Source organism: Neurospora tetrasperma, assembly GCF_000213175.1.
Source record: "Neurospora tetrasperma FGSC 2508 unplaced genomic scaffold NEUTE1scaffold_4, whole genome shotgun sequence".
Lineage (NCBI taxonomy): Eukaryota > Fungi > Ascomycota > Sordariomycetes > Sordariales > Sordariaceae > Neurospora > Neurospora tetrasperma.
Genome location: NW_009799102.1, coordinates 21,551 through 37,981, shown reverse-complemented (window position 1 = coordinate 37,981; position 16,431 = coordinate 21,551). Strand labels below are relative to the sequence as shown.

General features: G+C 38.7%; 3 protein-coding genes across 3 annotated transcripts; 1 reads left to right on the top strand and 2 right to left on the bottom strand.

Moving 5' to 3' along the window:
- Positions 1 to 45: 45 nt before the first annotated feature.
- On the bottom strand, positions 46 to 714 carry NEUTE1DRAFT_45744 (uncharacterized protein; the record flags this gene model as incomplete). Its single annotated transcript, XM_009853356.1, has 3 exons — positions 46 to 238; positions 357 to 480; positions 600 to 714. The coding sequence occupies 3 exons, from the start codon at positions 712 to 714 to the stop codon at positions 46 to 48; spliced, it is 432 nt and encodes a 143-aa protein (XP_009851658.1).
- Positions 715 to 10,511: 9,797 nt separating this feature from the next.
- Positions 10,512 to 12,304, top strand: NEUTE1DRAFT_138240 (uncharacterized protein; the record flags this gene model as incomplete). Its single annotated transcript, XM_009853375.1, has 2 exons — positions 10,512 to 10,537; positions 11,980 to 12,304. 2 exons carry the CDS (start codon positions 10,512 to 10,514, stop codon positions 12,302 to 12,304), a joined length of 351 nt encoding a protein of 116 aa, XP_009851677.1.
- Positions 12,305 to 13,732: 1,428 nt separating this feature from the next.
- On the bottom strand, positions 13,733 to 16,399 carry NEUTE1DRAFT_110611 (uncharacterized protein; the record flags this gene model as incomplete). Its single annotated transcript, XM_009853374.1, has 5 exons — positions 13,733 to 13,765; positions 13,827 to 13,949; positions 14,176 to 15,534; positions 15,631 to 16,174; positions 16,227 to 16,399. The coding sequence occupies 5 exons, from the start codon at positions 16,397 to 16,399 to the stop codon at positions 13,733 to 13,735; spliced, it is 2,232 nt and encodes a 743-aa protein (XP_009851676.1).
- Positions 16,400 to 16,431: the final 32 nt, after the last annotated feature.

The window sequence follows — 16,431 nt, the reverse complement described above, 5'->3', positions numbered from 1 at the left end:
TATGATTATGCTCTTTGAGTCCTTTGATGATAATGTCTGTCTCAACTATTCCTCATCGCTTTCGCCTTCCTCGCTATCAGTGGACTCTAGCTCCTCTCCTTCCTCCGACGGTAGTATCCTTGGGAACCATCCATACTCTGCGAAGTCAACCATGAGCTCTCCCAGCGCCCCCGTTGTAACAACCACCCCTTCGGCCTCTAACGCCGTCGCTTGGCTGCGTGAACCTTCCGGCTGAGATCTTATAAAAAATGGGCTGTCAGTATGTAATCGGTCACATACATTGGCGATCCACATTTAGTTCAACAGGCAATTCTCCTTTGAGCCGATGTCTGAGCTGCCATAGGAAGCGCACATACCGAGGAGAAATAACGCCCTTGGCATTGATCACTCTCTGCCAGGGTACATTCTCATTGTTGAACCGGGCTGACGGGTCAATGGGGAGGTGTTTGAGGCAGACTCCTACCTGCCGGGGCCGTTGCGCTGTTGAGTTTATATGTTGCTTGTCAGCATTTCCACCTGTGTGGTACGGAAAGGGAGATTGGTGGTATCAGGATGAGGTGCATCTCGTGAACCGATGTGAGCAGGAAGGATTTGCATACGCGTCCCAACCAGCTTTGCAATGTGGCCGTAGCTGGTGACTTTGCCGTGCGGAATCTCTTGCACGGCGCTGTAGACGGCATGGAAAAAAGCTTGTGCTTCTTCGGAGCGAGCCATCTCAGCGATAATTGAGTCTGATTCTTGGCGGGGAGGTGATTCGGAGCAGTGAAAGTGGCTGCGTTTATTACGTTGCGTTGGGGAATGAATGCTGATGTTCGTGACAAGAACAGTTGTGGCGGGTGTTTGGAAGTTCTCACTCCCCCACATTAGTTCATTTTACTGCGACGTTTGGCACGATCAGCTTTCCCTCAGCGCAATCGTACATAGTCAAAAGCATTTCACGAACGACGCAAATACCTTCCGTACTGTGTGCAAGAGAGTCTGACGAAGGGAAATGCAAAATGATCACAATGTTAATGCTTGAAGCCGTGTTCGTTACCGCGGTATAAAGTTAGGAGATATTCAGATTTGCAGGGTTCGGATCGCAGTAAGCTTACTGCTGTACTGCGCTCGTGTAGCGTTCGTTAAAAAATCCTTATTTTTATGCAACCACCTGCAACTATCTGCAACCACCTGCACTTACTCCAAATCGTCGATTTGACCAATCAGAAGGCTAGAATATTCTTATTTCTTAACCATTCTGCTTACTACTATACCGCTCGATTTTGAGTGGTACAGCAGTAAGGACGCAGTAAGAACCACTTATAGCGCTTCACCCCTTATAATATAGGGAGTTGCCGTCGTAAAGCACCCCCCTCCCCTAAACCTCTCTTTAGGAAAAAAAAAAGAAAAAAAAGAAAGAAAAAAAAAAAAAAAAAAAAGCTCTTTTTTTCTAAAAGATAATAAATGAGTGATACAGGAAATGTACTATAGATTAGATAGATGCATGCATGTGACGAAGGCCGCCTGCCCGGAAGACCTAAGCTTCCAGGGCAGCGGTTACCTGGCTACCTAGTATTCACTAGGCGACCGGGCGTGGGGACCTGGACCTACTAGGTTAAGGATAAATATTATCTTTAATTATTAGGGCCAAGCTTCCTCCTCTTCTTCTTTTACATTATACTTTCCAATACAAAACTACCCTACTCAATAGAATAAAGTATTTTCTAAGATTGCTACGAATCCGTATTAAATAGTAGCTATAATTATACGTTATATAACCTAATATATTATTACTAATCTATTGTATTGCTAAATTGTTTAATTAAACGTATTGGGACTGCGACTGCGATTGCTCAATCTTCTACGCCGAATTATAGTAAGCCTAGAAGAAATAGCAAAAATATTCAACTTTATCGTATATAAGCATATCGGTTATTAATTATTTATACTAAATTATAGTAGGCCTAAGCAACGGACGACCTTAATAAGCCGGTGTATAAATACTTTTACGATTAAAAGTTCTACTAAATTATAGTAGGTTGAATACTACTATAATTATATTTTAAATACCTTCTTTATACCCTCTCCCGCCTAACGAACTTTATTCTTACGTAATTTTACTACCTAAATCTAATTTCTATTATACTATTAAATAATAATAGGCCGAATACTATTATAATTATACTTTAAATACCTTCTTTATACCCTCCCCCGTGTAACGAACTTTATTTTTATACAATTTTACTACTTAAATTTAATTTCTATTATATTATTAAATTATAATAGGCCGCGTAATAATTACTAACGTTAAAGGTTTCCCCCGCCTCCGAATTATAGTAGGAACGTAGCCCTCTATCCTTATAATCGATTATTTACTATTCTTTTAATAAATTAAAATAATTAATAATAATTTTTATTATAATAACCTCTTTGAAGTAAGTAATACGTCCGATTATTATAATTTAAATAATAATTTAATATATAATTAACTTCCTAACCTTTAATTACTCTAATTACCCGAACCGAACCCGTATTTAAAACGAAGTAATCGATTAGTATTTAACTAATTTATTAACCCTCCTATTCCTCTTCCGACCGAATACCCTATAGAAGATTCGACGGCTCTAACTTCGGAAGAGATTATAGAATAAAAAGGAAGAAGAAAGAAGGTAGAAAAGGAATTTAAAGAATTAAGGACGTTAAACGCTTCTATAGAGGAACCGCCCTAGTTTATATAGCTAAAAAGATTTAAAAATAATATATTATTTGTATTCTATTTTAAAAACGTTTGCGATCGATTATATTAAGAAATTTATAATATTAAAGGAAATATCCAGGGAGGAATATAGAATTAATTATAGAATAATCCCCTTTTATAAGAATTACGTTAGACCGTAGAAGCGTTATTTAAATAAATTAGTAATATTATCAAGAATTAAAGTATTTTAGATTAGGGTTTAATAATAGTTTTAGTAAAAATTAAAGCAATAGAAAATAATATCAAATATTAAATTTAAATAATAGGCTCTTTATTGCAACTTATATTCTAATTATAAAATAAGAGTAAATTAATTGTTAATAACGGGTTAAAAAACAAATTAATTAATATTAATAGAAAATTGGAAGAATTGCAAAGTAAGCTAAATAACCTCAAATTTAAATATAAGAGATTCTTTAATAACTTTAAAGGTATAAATACTAATTCTCCTATTTTATTAGGGATAGGAAAAGAAGTATCAACCTTTATAATTAATTCTAACCCTCTATACCTATCTTCTAAAATCTTAAGAATCCTCCGCAACCTTATTAATATAATATCTATTAGTTCTATTAATTTAAGCGCTTTATTTATTCAAAGTATAAATATTATTTATAATAATCCCTAATATACGGCTTTACTCCCACAATTCGAAATAGTCTAAAACGCTACTTAAATTACCTTAACTACGGGTCCTACTCCCCTAGTACCTCCCCCGGATAGTATAACCTATACTAAATGAAATAACCGTCTTTACTAAGAAAATATGAATTAATTCTATCCTTATTATAGTAATCTGGAGGATATTAATATTATTTTAAATAATAAGAACCTAATTTATACAGATATTTTCTACTTTATAAATAAATTAAAATTGTTTATAAAGGACCCCTCCTTAAAAAGAATAGTTAAATAATAGATCTTTACTATATTTTAAACTCTTTTAGAAAAATCTATTATTTTATAGTAAATTAATAAAGTAAGTCTAAAAAAGAGGAGGGAATTAAAGTAGGCCGGCCTACTAAATTTAATAAAAGCTTTAATAGAACGTTTCTATTCTAATTCCACTACTATAATTAAATATTTTACTGAAAATACCCTTACCCTTCGTAATATTATTAAGGACGAGAACGTTCTAATACAATTTATATAGAAGAAATTACGTTATATTAGAACTATAGGAATAATAAATTATAATAGGGCTAGTTAATATAGGGTAATAATTTAAATTTAAACGAATATAAATCTCTATATTTGTTAATATCTCTATCCCCCACCTAAGATAGATAAACTAACCGAATATATAATTAAAATTAATAAGGCTAAAATTATCCTTTTAATAGTAGCCTTCGAAAAATATCCTTACTATTTAAAAAAGACCTTAGGCGATTCTAAAAAACTGAAGGAATCGGCGAACGTTAGGAAAAGCTATAGTAATAAACTATATAACTACAATTTTTATTATCCCCCTCGTAATTCTCGTAATTTATATTATGCCCTACGTAATACCCGAACCGATAGTAGAAAGCCTAACGACTATAAAGATACCTATTAATTTCAATTTAAAAATAAGGTTTATTTCGCTAATAATAACGCTAATTATAAGGATTTAAACGAGCTATTTACCCCCTTATCCGTAGAGTTAAGCCTAAACTACTTTATTTATAATACTAATATTATTTACCCTAAATATTTTAAAAAATTTAATTCTAAAATAATTTTTATTAGCTATAATATTACCTACGAATAGTTAATAATTGCGAAGAGAGAATTAAAGAAGGAAAAACCAATTAAAATTATTTATAGAAATTATAAATTAATTTACGGCTCCCGAAACGCCCTCTTTTATTATACTAAATTATATAATAGAAGGATCTCCTCTATTCCGGCTATTATATAATAAATTTCCTTTATTAATTTCGGAATAATAATAGAGGATTATATTATAATAGAAGCTGATATTATCGATAAAGAAGACATTAAATTAAGCCCGATTTTAGACTATATTTATCTACGGATTTTAATTAAACTATTTATAGAGGGTAAATTAGACGAGGTTTATATCGACCTTAGTACCAGACGGTCTATAATCGACTGAAAATTTCTTTAGAAATTAGACTATTCTATTTTAATTAAAGAATTGCATTGTATTAAAAGGGTAGAAGGAATTTTAATTATTAAGGAATAAATTACCTTCTAAATTTATTTAATTGGTATCGGATATAAAGGGAAGTTTACTTTAATTAAATTCCGTAAATCTGTATAGATTATTAATAAATTTAAAGCGAACGCTCATCTAATTAATAATTTTCTAAATTTAAAGAGAGGCGCAATCGATTATAATAAAATAATTATTACCTTTACTAGAATAGTAAGATTTACCCTACCCTTCGTAATTAAACGCTAATTCTATCTATATATTAAAAGAGTTATAAACCGAATATAAATCGTTATCCCCCTATATATTTAAATTTATATACCGGCTATATTTAAGGCCCCACCTAAAGGGAGGAATTTATATTTTTATATTACCTACTTTTAAATTATAAATACCATTCTTAATATTTATACTCCCTATATAGTTCTTATATACAATAATATTAATGAAGTAGTAATAGTAATTAAGAATATACGTTTAGGAATAATTACCGAGTATAATAATGGTATATACTATATAGTAAGCGAATAAGTATATTATATTAAAGATGAAGATAATAAAACCTATATTAATAATAGCGAGCTAAATAGACCTAAGGTTTTAGAGAAGTACTCTATACTAGGAGCTAAAGCCCCTAGCAATTAACCGTATATTATAACGGTTAACGGGATTTATATTTTTAATAAAAATCCCGAATTCGCTACTACTATAATAAAAATAATTAAGAAGTACCCCTCTATTTAAGAAGAAGGAGGATTTATCGATATTCTGGAAAATAAACTAATAAAAATCCCCTTAGTAGAAGGATAGTAAAATTAAAAAATTAGTACTAGGGTCTACCCCTTCAATAAAAAGGATTAAATAGTAATAAATAAAATCTTTAATAAATTATACGCTTAAAGAAAAATAAATTAGTATTTTGATTTAACCCCGTTCATTTATCCTATATTTATAGTATAGAGGATAATTAAAGAGGAGGATAAAAGCTGACTGGTAATTAATATCCGATTATTAAATTGGGTAATAGTACTAAATAACTACCTATTACCAAAGTAGAAAGTAATTATTTTATGTATATATAGAAAATTATATATTATTATAGTTGATATAATTTCCTTCTTCTATCAATTTAGCATTTACCCTTCTTATTAGAATTAACTTACTATTATTTTATATTGTAGTTTAGAAACCCCCTATATAGCCTTAATAGGATTCTATAATACTCTTATATACATATAGAGGTTTATAAATCAATTATTAGCCCTTTATAATATTTATTATTAGGTTTATATTAATAATATTATAATTGCCTCTAATATAGCCAAAAATTATTTATAATATTTAAATATAATTTTTAGCCTCTTTACGAATAAGAATATAGTCCTAGTACCTAAGAAATTATTTATTAGGTATCCCGGAGCCGAAATCCTTAATTTTTATATTGATAGTTTTAAGTTATTTATAATGAAGAAACGTATTGTAGCTATAAAGAACCTCGCCTTCCTAAATTAATTGAAGGTATTAGAGTAATATATAGGAGTAACCGGGTTCTTCCAATACTTTATCCCTTACTATATTTAATTAGTCGAACTATTATAAAATAGGAAGGTTGTACTATTCGCTGAGGGCCGTTAGGTAGGCTGCTTAGAAACCGGTAATTTAAATAAGAGATTAAACTATTATATAAAAACCTTCTTCGAATTAATAGAATAGGAAAAACTATTTTTTTAAACCCTTTAAAACTAAATCTATAGTACCGACTACGCTAGCCCTAATATTCTTTATTACTTAAATATAAATAAGCAACTATTCCTTTAAATCAACGGCTTACTAGAAAGGGAATATAGAGTAATACTATTTTATATTAAGGATAAATACAAATAGGACCTATTATTAGGACCTATCCCTTCGAATATTATATTATTTATCTTATTTCTAAACCGCTATATAATTGAAGTTGAAATATAATATAGTCTATTAGAAATAGAGGTAGTATACTTCATTTAAATAGTAAAGAAACTCCGTACTTATATTTATTTAATTAATAAAATAGTTTATATCTTTATAAATTACTTGGTTATAAAAAGTATTATTAAATGAAGGAATTTAAAAATATCTTTAACCGACCGCGCTAATAAAAAACTGATAAACGCTTTATCTACCTTTCGTAATATAATTTAAAAATCTTCTATATCCTAAGAAAATTCAATTTTATCTCTAACACCTTAAACTATTTAAAAATTAAAGGAAATATCCTCCTAGAAAAACGAAAGGAAGGGTAAATAATTTTAAATAATATATAGTTTTTTATCGCCGAATTAAATATAGAAAAAGGATTAAAGAACCGTTTATAGACTAGATATAAGATAGACCTAAAGTTCGGAAAAATCTTCAGCAATTTTAAGGCTACCGAGGACGGTAGTACTTTTTCCAAATCCGGCTATCCCTTTATAATAATAAATAAATTAATTTATAACGTTAATTTGGGTATATTATATACTTTATATATTCCCCGAAATTATATTTAAAAAATTCCATAAACCGTTTATAGTAAAAAGTATTATTTTAGACGAAATTGAATACTATACGACTTATAAGGATTATTAATCCCTAATAAGACTAGAACTGTAAAAAAATACTTCGAATATTACTTAGTTTATTAATTTGATTAAATTAATCGAGAACCCCCTATTAGCGATTATTAATAAATATAATTAGAGAATACTCTACTAATAAATATTATTATAATAAATTTTATTATAGGTCTCCCTATAATTTTATTAATTAATACGCTATAGTATTTAGAAGGTTTTCCCTCCTTTAATATAATAATAATAATTATTTATAAATTTTTAAGGTATAATCTATTTATTCTAGGATATTTAATATATACTGCTAAAGACTAGGGAAAGGTACTAATTCGCTAATTAATTTTTAATAATTAGGAAATTCCGACCGGTATTATTTTAAATAGAAATTGTAAATTTATATCCGGGGTATAGAAGGGGATTTAATCTATATAGGGTACTAAACTTATAATAATTACCGCCTACTACCTTTAAAGAGACGGCCTAGCTGAAAGAAAAAACTAAATAATAGAAATTGCTTTACGATTCTACTATTTTAAAAATCCAAATAGAAATTAGGCGAATCTTTTATCCATATTATAATAGAATTTTAATAGCGCCTATAATAATACTATTAAAAGCTCCCTTTACGAATAATTTTTTAGGTTTAAATTACCCGGCCCCCTCGATACCCTAATAAAGTTAACCCTACCTAACCTCTCCCTTAAAATTAAAAATAACTTCTAATAGGATATAAAATTATTTATAAACTTTATTACAATTTATATTAAACGTAGATACGACGATAAGTATAAGTAATTAGAATTTCGTATTAGTAATAAAGTCCTATTATAATTTTACTATAAGTATTACCTTCCCAGCTGACTATTATAAAAACTATTCTAATAACAATTAAGTCAATTTATAATTATTAAACGCATAGGAAAGCTAGTATATAAATTAGTACTTTCTATAGGTATATCAATATACTCAATTATTTTAATAGTATATTTATTACTAACCCCATCGGAAGAAGACTTATACTATAAATAGGCGCCCCCCCCTAATCCTATTAAGGAATTTTAAAACTCTAGTATAGAAGAAGGCGATAATTACGAAGTAGAAATCTTATTAGATTACTATATAGATTAGACTAAAATTAAATACTAATATTTTATTAAATAAAAGGGATAGAAAAATTAATATAATAAATAGAAAAGTAAATAGTAATTAAAGTATAATAAGAAATTAATAGAATAATACTAGGAACGTAAGGAAGGTAGGCCTATTATAGAAGAAACGGTTAGGGTAAAGGAGTATAATAAGTATAATAGTTATTACTAAGCTAGGAAGTAAAGAGGCTACTAAAGACAATAGAATACTTTCGTAAGGCCGGGATTTGATATAGGAAATATACTATAGATTAAATAGATATATATATATAACGAAGGCCGCCTGCCCAGAAAACCTAAACTTCTAGGGTAGCGGTTGCCTAGCTGCTTAGTATTTACCAGGCGACCGGGCGTAGGGACCTAGACCTGCTAGGTTAAGGATAAATACTATCTTTAACTACCAAGGCCAAACTTCCTCCTCTTCTTCTTCTATATCATACTTTCCAATACAAGACTACCCTACTCAATAGAATAGGGTGTTCTCCAGGATTGCCACGAATCCGCATTAATAAGGCTATTCCCAACTGAAATCTACCATTTGGACTACACAGAAATTTTACACAGTATATATACTGTGGTAATTGAGAACTGAAGATTGAAGTGGAAGAGTTAAAATGATAACTACGGAGGGGGGGAGGGCTATTAGTTATATATACCTCTAGGTACCGAACAGAGCTCAGTAACGAGCTCTCTTGGTATACCTTAAAGCTACCTTAATGTTGCAGGAGTGCAGCTGTAGACCCTGCATGGTAATGCAAAGGTTAAGGCCAAAACCTTAACGCGGTAACGAACACGGCCTGAGTGATGAAAATCTACCAAAAAAAAGGTGTTGGACAATACCGGGATTGAACCGGTGACCTTCCACAAAGATGATCGACTAGTCGACATGCGAAGCGGAAATCATACCACTAGACCAATTGCCCACATTAGTTAAGGAAGAAGTAAAGCTTTTGCCAATGAGCGCCTCTGTTCTGGAATCTCGTCTGGATCTAGATCTCCCAGCTAGAATCATCGTATGCGTCAAATCTTACATTTGCGTCGCCAAAACCATTCCCCGGAAACTGGCAACCCGTGCCGCAACAGTGACCGTGACACTTTTTAGCCTAAGATCACTGTAATGGCGCACCTTGCACCAGCGGTATTGCGGGCACATGTGTGGAACTGAAGGCTCTGTCACTGAGTAATCTTCGCACAGCCGCCAAAATTCACCCAGTGGCTGCTAACCCATACCAAGCCTGCAGACAGACCCCAGCCTATCTCGGGAAGGTCAAGTAGTAAGTTTCTCAACTTTGTGGGAACCATAGCCAATTGCCCAGTCTTTTGTTCCGATCGCGCACCAGCTCGCCTGTTTCTTTCTCTTTTTTCCTCTCTCAATTCCCAATCTTCTTCAGTCTCTTTGCTTATTGACCAAAACACTTGATCCATGGTACAGGGACCCAAAAAAGGTAAGTAGTGCTCTGATGGTCCTGGTCTCGATAACTACATCGTGTTCCTTAGGGCATGCAAGCTTTAACATCATATAAAGTTTGGAGTGTATCGGCGTTGATGCGAGCTTCAAATTATTGGTTTGGATGTGGTCCAAAGTTGTTAGTAGGTATATGTTCGACGGTCAACGTTGGCGGTGATTCCCTGCCGGATTGGAATACGGGTCGGGCAATAAGCTTTTTCCTCGATACCGAGCTTAGGAACGAGTCAGGATACCAGGTCTAGGTCCGATTTTGTTGATTATTTCGCTTCTGTAGTGCCCTAAATAGGTTGGAAAAGACTTAGGGTTAATGCTAGAAGTAAACGGGGGATCCAGCGTGGGCAGTTCTGATGGCCCCGAATGCTAGCCTGTTCAAGGCGGGAAGAGATTCGTCGGTGATCGGTGACCTTCCATGTCACCAGAGCTCCTTTACCTCTGGTCAGCCCCTAAATCTGCATGGTTAAGGCGAGTATTCATCGACGCGCATGGCGAACATCTCAAAGAGTAACTATCAAAGATCGAGAACGATATCGCAATAATGGCTCTCGATAACGGCGCGCACATAGGAGATGGACTCGATCGAAAGGCGATTACTATCAGCGTTAGCTACCTCTAGGTAATCTGCGTAGAAAGTTAACTTGCCCACTTTAGGCTTGGGTTGTTGAGGGCTTGAGACTTCTCCGCCCGCTCGGGGAAGTGTTTTTAGTGGTTGCCATTTGGCCAGCAAAAACAGCGCCTCATCATCGAGAGGATAAGGTCGAGAGAAGTGTTTGGGGTGTTGCATCGGGGCATGTCGAGATTTTATTGACAACTTGCAAGCCGGAAGTGCCTTCACAAGGTACGTACCTCACCTTAGGGGACGGTTGCCTTTTGTGGGCCTACAACACAGGGCAACCAACCTCTCATTGGCAAGATTACTACGTCCCCCGAATGCCGTGGTTCGCAAATTTTCAACACAGCACAAGGCGAAAAGGCGAACCATTTCAGTTCCGTGGTCCGCGCACCATGTTGAGCAGGCACCTAGTTTCCGGGGCAATCTCCCACACCTAATGCCCCATGGTATCTCACGTCGCCAGATGCACGACACGGAAGGCTCCAGTCCTACCTCTACCTATTCGCCCGATTCGGTTCATTTTTCGGTTGTTCACTTGCGCAGGACAAGGCCTCACTACCTGGTAGTTTGACCTCCCAGTCAGGTACTGTACCGGGCACGAACCAGGAAGTCCAAAGCTTCCCAGGTCGTGGCTCTGTATGTACCTAGGTATGCCCGGCCATTCGAGTGCCAAGGCCCGGTCGTCAGCGACTGACGTGAACAGGAACTGCCCGTCCGTTTCACTTACCCACTACGAGGTAACCACACCATAGCCCCAGTACACCAAGCCCCGCGCGATCTATTTCATTTGGCGGCTCCAATACAGTATTCAAACATACCCGCGGTCTTCAGAACGCGCTTTCTCATTGCACCCCTTCGTTCCGTATACCAATGGCCTGGCCATGACACCTCTCACATCACACCTTGCCGAAAGCCCATATCTAACATTTCTTTAAATATGTCCTGGCACCCTTCTTCTTCAAGGCAGCGGAGCAGTCGATGATTACCAGCTCTCGCCTTGTATTATTTCGTCCACTACTTATCCAAGCGCCTTCATCCAGACCTGCTCTATTGCCATCCCTCTTACTCTGTTACCAAAACTCTGAGCACCATGCCGTCCCACAGTGATAACACTCCTTCCCAGCTCCCAACCTCAGCTAGGAAAACGAGGGCCGATGTTTCCTCCACCACAAACAATCTTAGGTAGATAGTTACGCACAAGCACACAGCTGGATGATAAGATGTATAAGGGTTACGGTATCTTGAACTGACATTTATCTCGCATCAGCAAGCCGGCGGCTCCCGCCCAGAGCGGCTCCATGTTCAACGGTACCAGAACTGTCAGACAGTACAACGTATCCCAGTCAGGGTGTGATGCTTCAGGTTCACAGGCCGTCAAGAATACCTTTGATGACGGCTCTCTCCAGCATCAACGACTAGCCATGTTTGAGTCAAGACACCGCTTGGATGATGGCGCCCTCTACGTTCGCTTCCAGGACAGCACCCTTCCCACCACCGCCAACAGTGACGAGGTAGCACGCATTGCATTCCATCAGAATCGCGCTGCTGAAGCCATCCATCAGTTTGACAACACATTTGATTCCAACAAGTAATCGTCTACATGACTTGCTACGTTCTGACGGGGACGTTGGTTTACGGTTCCTTTCATCCTGATATCTTCAAAACGAGGATCCACAGGTTCATTCGCTACCCCACAACCGTTCCCGCACACCCCCGCCGCAGCGCTCCAAAACCTAGGTATCCACCAAGCCGTCTTGAAACTACAACCAATCATATGTTGGTTTTGTATCCTAATCAGGAAATCTTTGGTGCGAGCACTTGCACCGACACGGACGGTTCCACCAATTTGGAGAAACATCAATGAACGTCACGACCTCTCATCGACTCGGGACAATCTCTGAAACTTTGAAAGTGCTAAAGGTCCAAAAAACACATCTGCTTTCATGTACAACTTTCATCACGACGCTACCGGGCTCATTCCGTTGCATTTCGTTACCAAGCACCGCACATGCTTCTTTGAAGTTATGCACACACTCGAACGAGACATCCTTTCTTTTCTTTACAAGTCTCGATCACAGCCGCAAGTATGATATACGAAAATTACTACCTACGCCACAGCGCAACCTCGCTCTTTACGGAGTGTCCCATTTTACGCCATCTACCCTACACGCATTTGACGACCATCGCTTCGTTTCCTTCAATACTTGGCCTATACGTACATCTTTCTTGTAAACTGTCTCCTGATCATTACTTCATCATTGGCCATATCATTACCCTCCCTGCCCAAGATCATATCTATTTTCCTAAGGCATCGCGATAATCACCAAAATCCAGGAATCAAACAGCAGCCAGACCACCAACCCCGCACGGCAAGCGGGTCGCATGTTAGGTACACCCATGTCGTCGGGGCTCGACTAACCATGGACAACGGCCACTACCCACGACAGGCTCATGGCCCGTTATCTCGCTGTTATCACGGTTAATGGCATCGAGCAACTCTCATTTCACATTCCCTGAACGTTACCTCCTTATTGCAGTCATCAACGGTGCGGTGTCTGCTGCGCCGGGAGGCAGTTGTTGGAGAGTTGGAGAAAGTAACGCCAAGCAAACTCTGCAGGGATTAACGGCGCACACGACGTACCCCAAAAGGTACATTGTCGACTCAGCACTGCATTTCTAGCGAGGGAGGGAGGGGGCCGTTTGACCTTTCGATATGAATTGTTCCTTGGAGAAGGTATTGAACAGATTTTAGAGTGAATAGAAAGACAGCTTCATATAGATCTTAATTTCTTGATTATCACATTGTTGGTCTGGAATCTCCTTCAGTTTCGTTTCTTTCTGAAAACTTCCACGATTTCTCGGGTACACTGCTCGCCACATGCCTGCTTCTCCAAATCTCCAACTTCCAGCTGAAACACCCCTCATGCGGAGAAATCTCGTCGTGCCCGCTGCTCCCGTGCTCCCACAGAGTGCGATGCAACTAGTGTACTTCTACCTCTACTTGCAAGGTACCCTACCGCTCAATGGATCATTGCACGACAGTACATTGATACCTGTAGGTACGATACATCCTCTGGAACATAAAGGTTTCCTCCACAATCCGCCGTTACATACAAATTGTGCATACACCCCACAGAGTACGGTGCTGTGGAAATACACCCATACCGTGTGATACCGATAGTGGGGTCCTGACCAGTATGCCGAAGGGGTGGTTCTGTTGTGAATGATGATTTGTTGCTAGAGGTAGGTATGTAGTAGGTAGAGGTATGTTGATCCGTAGTCTGTTTCCCGCCTGCCATGCAAACCAAGTCTATTGATGCCCAAGCCAATACTGCGCCGAATGTCCTGCCCATACCCATGCCTGTTGTCGAAATCTTATGTTTTGCTCCATCTCAAACTTGAATTCTCAATGCCGGCCACCATATATCAATTCCATCCATCGCCTACTACTTCACATACACACCTCCCTCTCCTCTGCATCTGTCTCAAGTCGTCCTTGGACCCTCCACTCTCCCACCACGCCCATCCCATCCTCCTCCTTCTCACTCACGTACCCAACTCCCCTAACCATCCGTCTCGTCAACAAATCTCTACAAGCCTCCAACCTAGCATATAGCGCCAACTCCTCCCTCTCTTTTATCCCCTTTTCTCTGCCAGTTAAGCTTTCTTCCTGGGTTTTACTAGCAGAACCATTACACTCCAAGACCCCCCAGTCCAGAACCTCCAATACCCCCCTACCCCACCTGTCTTTCGCTCGCATGTTGGCCCCCTGCTCCAACAACACGCTCAGAGCAGTCTTTCTTCCCAGCCTCGCTGCCATCAACAAGGGTGTCTCTCCCCTTCTGTTCCTCGCTTCAATGCTCGCTCCACCTCTTATAAGTGTTTCGAGAATGCTTTGAAGAGTGCGAGATTTATCGTCTTCGTGATCAGGAATATGCTGCATGAAGGCCATAAGGGGAGTGAAGCCAGATTTGTCATACGCGTTTGGGCTTACGCCTACAGCGTTGTGTTCAGATGAAGGATGAAGGAGGGACCGTAAGTGGCGGAGGCGAGACGGAAGCGGGTCCTCGTTTTCTGTCACTATCTCGAAGGTACTCGTGACAGGAGAGGGGTGGGAAGTGTGGCCAGTTGACTGGATGATGTGGATAGGAGTGAGTTCCGATGAGAGTGATGAATGTGTGCTACGCCTATGGGGACGGCTACTGGAGGTGGTTGATAGGGCGGAACGTTGTTTATCCATGCTTTGTTGGTTGATGATGGCTTCTGCCAGACAGTGCAAGCCGTTACGACCTTCGGAGTCCTCGACAAGAGGGTTGGGATAGGCCGAGTGAATGATTCGGATTAAGCGGGCATGGTATGCTAGGAAGGGCCCTTCGTCTGCTCGAGAGGGGATACCAGAAACGCTGACGCTGGGGGAGGGGACTCTGTACGGCATGCTCGAGCCGATGGGGAGTTGGCGAGGGGAGTAGGAGGTGGGGCTACGGTGGATGGTACTTTCAGGTTGTAGAACAGTCGGGTCCGGCTGTACATCGGCGACTGGATCAAAGCCGAATGCATCTCGAGATAGTAGAATGGGAATATTGCAGTATGCTAGGATATCGGTCAAAACCTCCCGGTCTGCTACCAGGGATGCCGCCCGGTGGAAGAAGGTGCGGCCATAGACATCGGTGACGTGAAAGATGTCCGGATTAGAGGGACGGACGACGTCAAGAAGTCTTTGCAAAGACGACGAGGCGCTTGGAACGTTGGTAAACCATTCGGGGCTCAAAACATGAAGAAATGTCTGGTTGGCAGTGTTGGTGAAGCCCAAGGCGTTACCGGCCTATGGTAGGAGCCGAAACAACTGCGCTTGACAGCCACTTGTGGCAGAAAACAAGTGAAGCAGGGTGTTTCCAAAGGGGTCATGCAACTGGCATACCTCCGGTGATGGATTTCTGACCAGGTCGCTAACTTTGTCCCGTATCTCTCCGGTTGGTATCAACCATGAGCCTTCTTCTCTTGTCGTTTCCGCTACTATTGCGCACCAGCAAGTCCCACTACCATGCCCGGATGCTCGAAGTTCAGCACAGTTCAAGGTATGGGCAGTCAGGAAATCACCTGGTACCGCAAAGCCCGGTGTGGGAGAAACCCCGACGGCGCCAATGTCCGTAACTGGAAACTCGCAAGACTCAGCCAACCAAGAGTGTCGTTGTATGTGTTCAAGATCCGACCCGCTTGCTATCGTGAAGTTGTCCAGTAAAGTGCATACCTTCTCGGCGTATAGCGTCGAACAGTCGGATATCCTTCGCTGAACCTCAGAGGTAGGATGTAGTCGGCTAGTGATATTGCCCGGTGTTCGCTTCCGAATGGTAGACTTTGAGAGACTGTCAATGCGTTGATCCATCTCAACGCGTGACTCGGGCCGCAGATGACGGGGGTCATGGTCAAGCATTTTATGCACTGTCTTTTGGGCCGAATTTTTTCTGAGACCCGTCAGCCACCGTGACTTGCCAGGAGCGGTGCTTTATCACATACCGGGGGGCGAAGAGATCGTCACCTAATACTTTAATGATCCTTCCGATGGACAATGTCGTATAGACATACAGTCTGGCCAGCTTCCGTGACCTCGACAAGGTCCACTGAGGTGGCCACCCAATCCTTGTGCCCCCAGGCGAAGGCTTGGAGGATGAGTTTTCAAGCGAGGACATGTTAGATGAATATAAAGAGGACCGGGATGTTT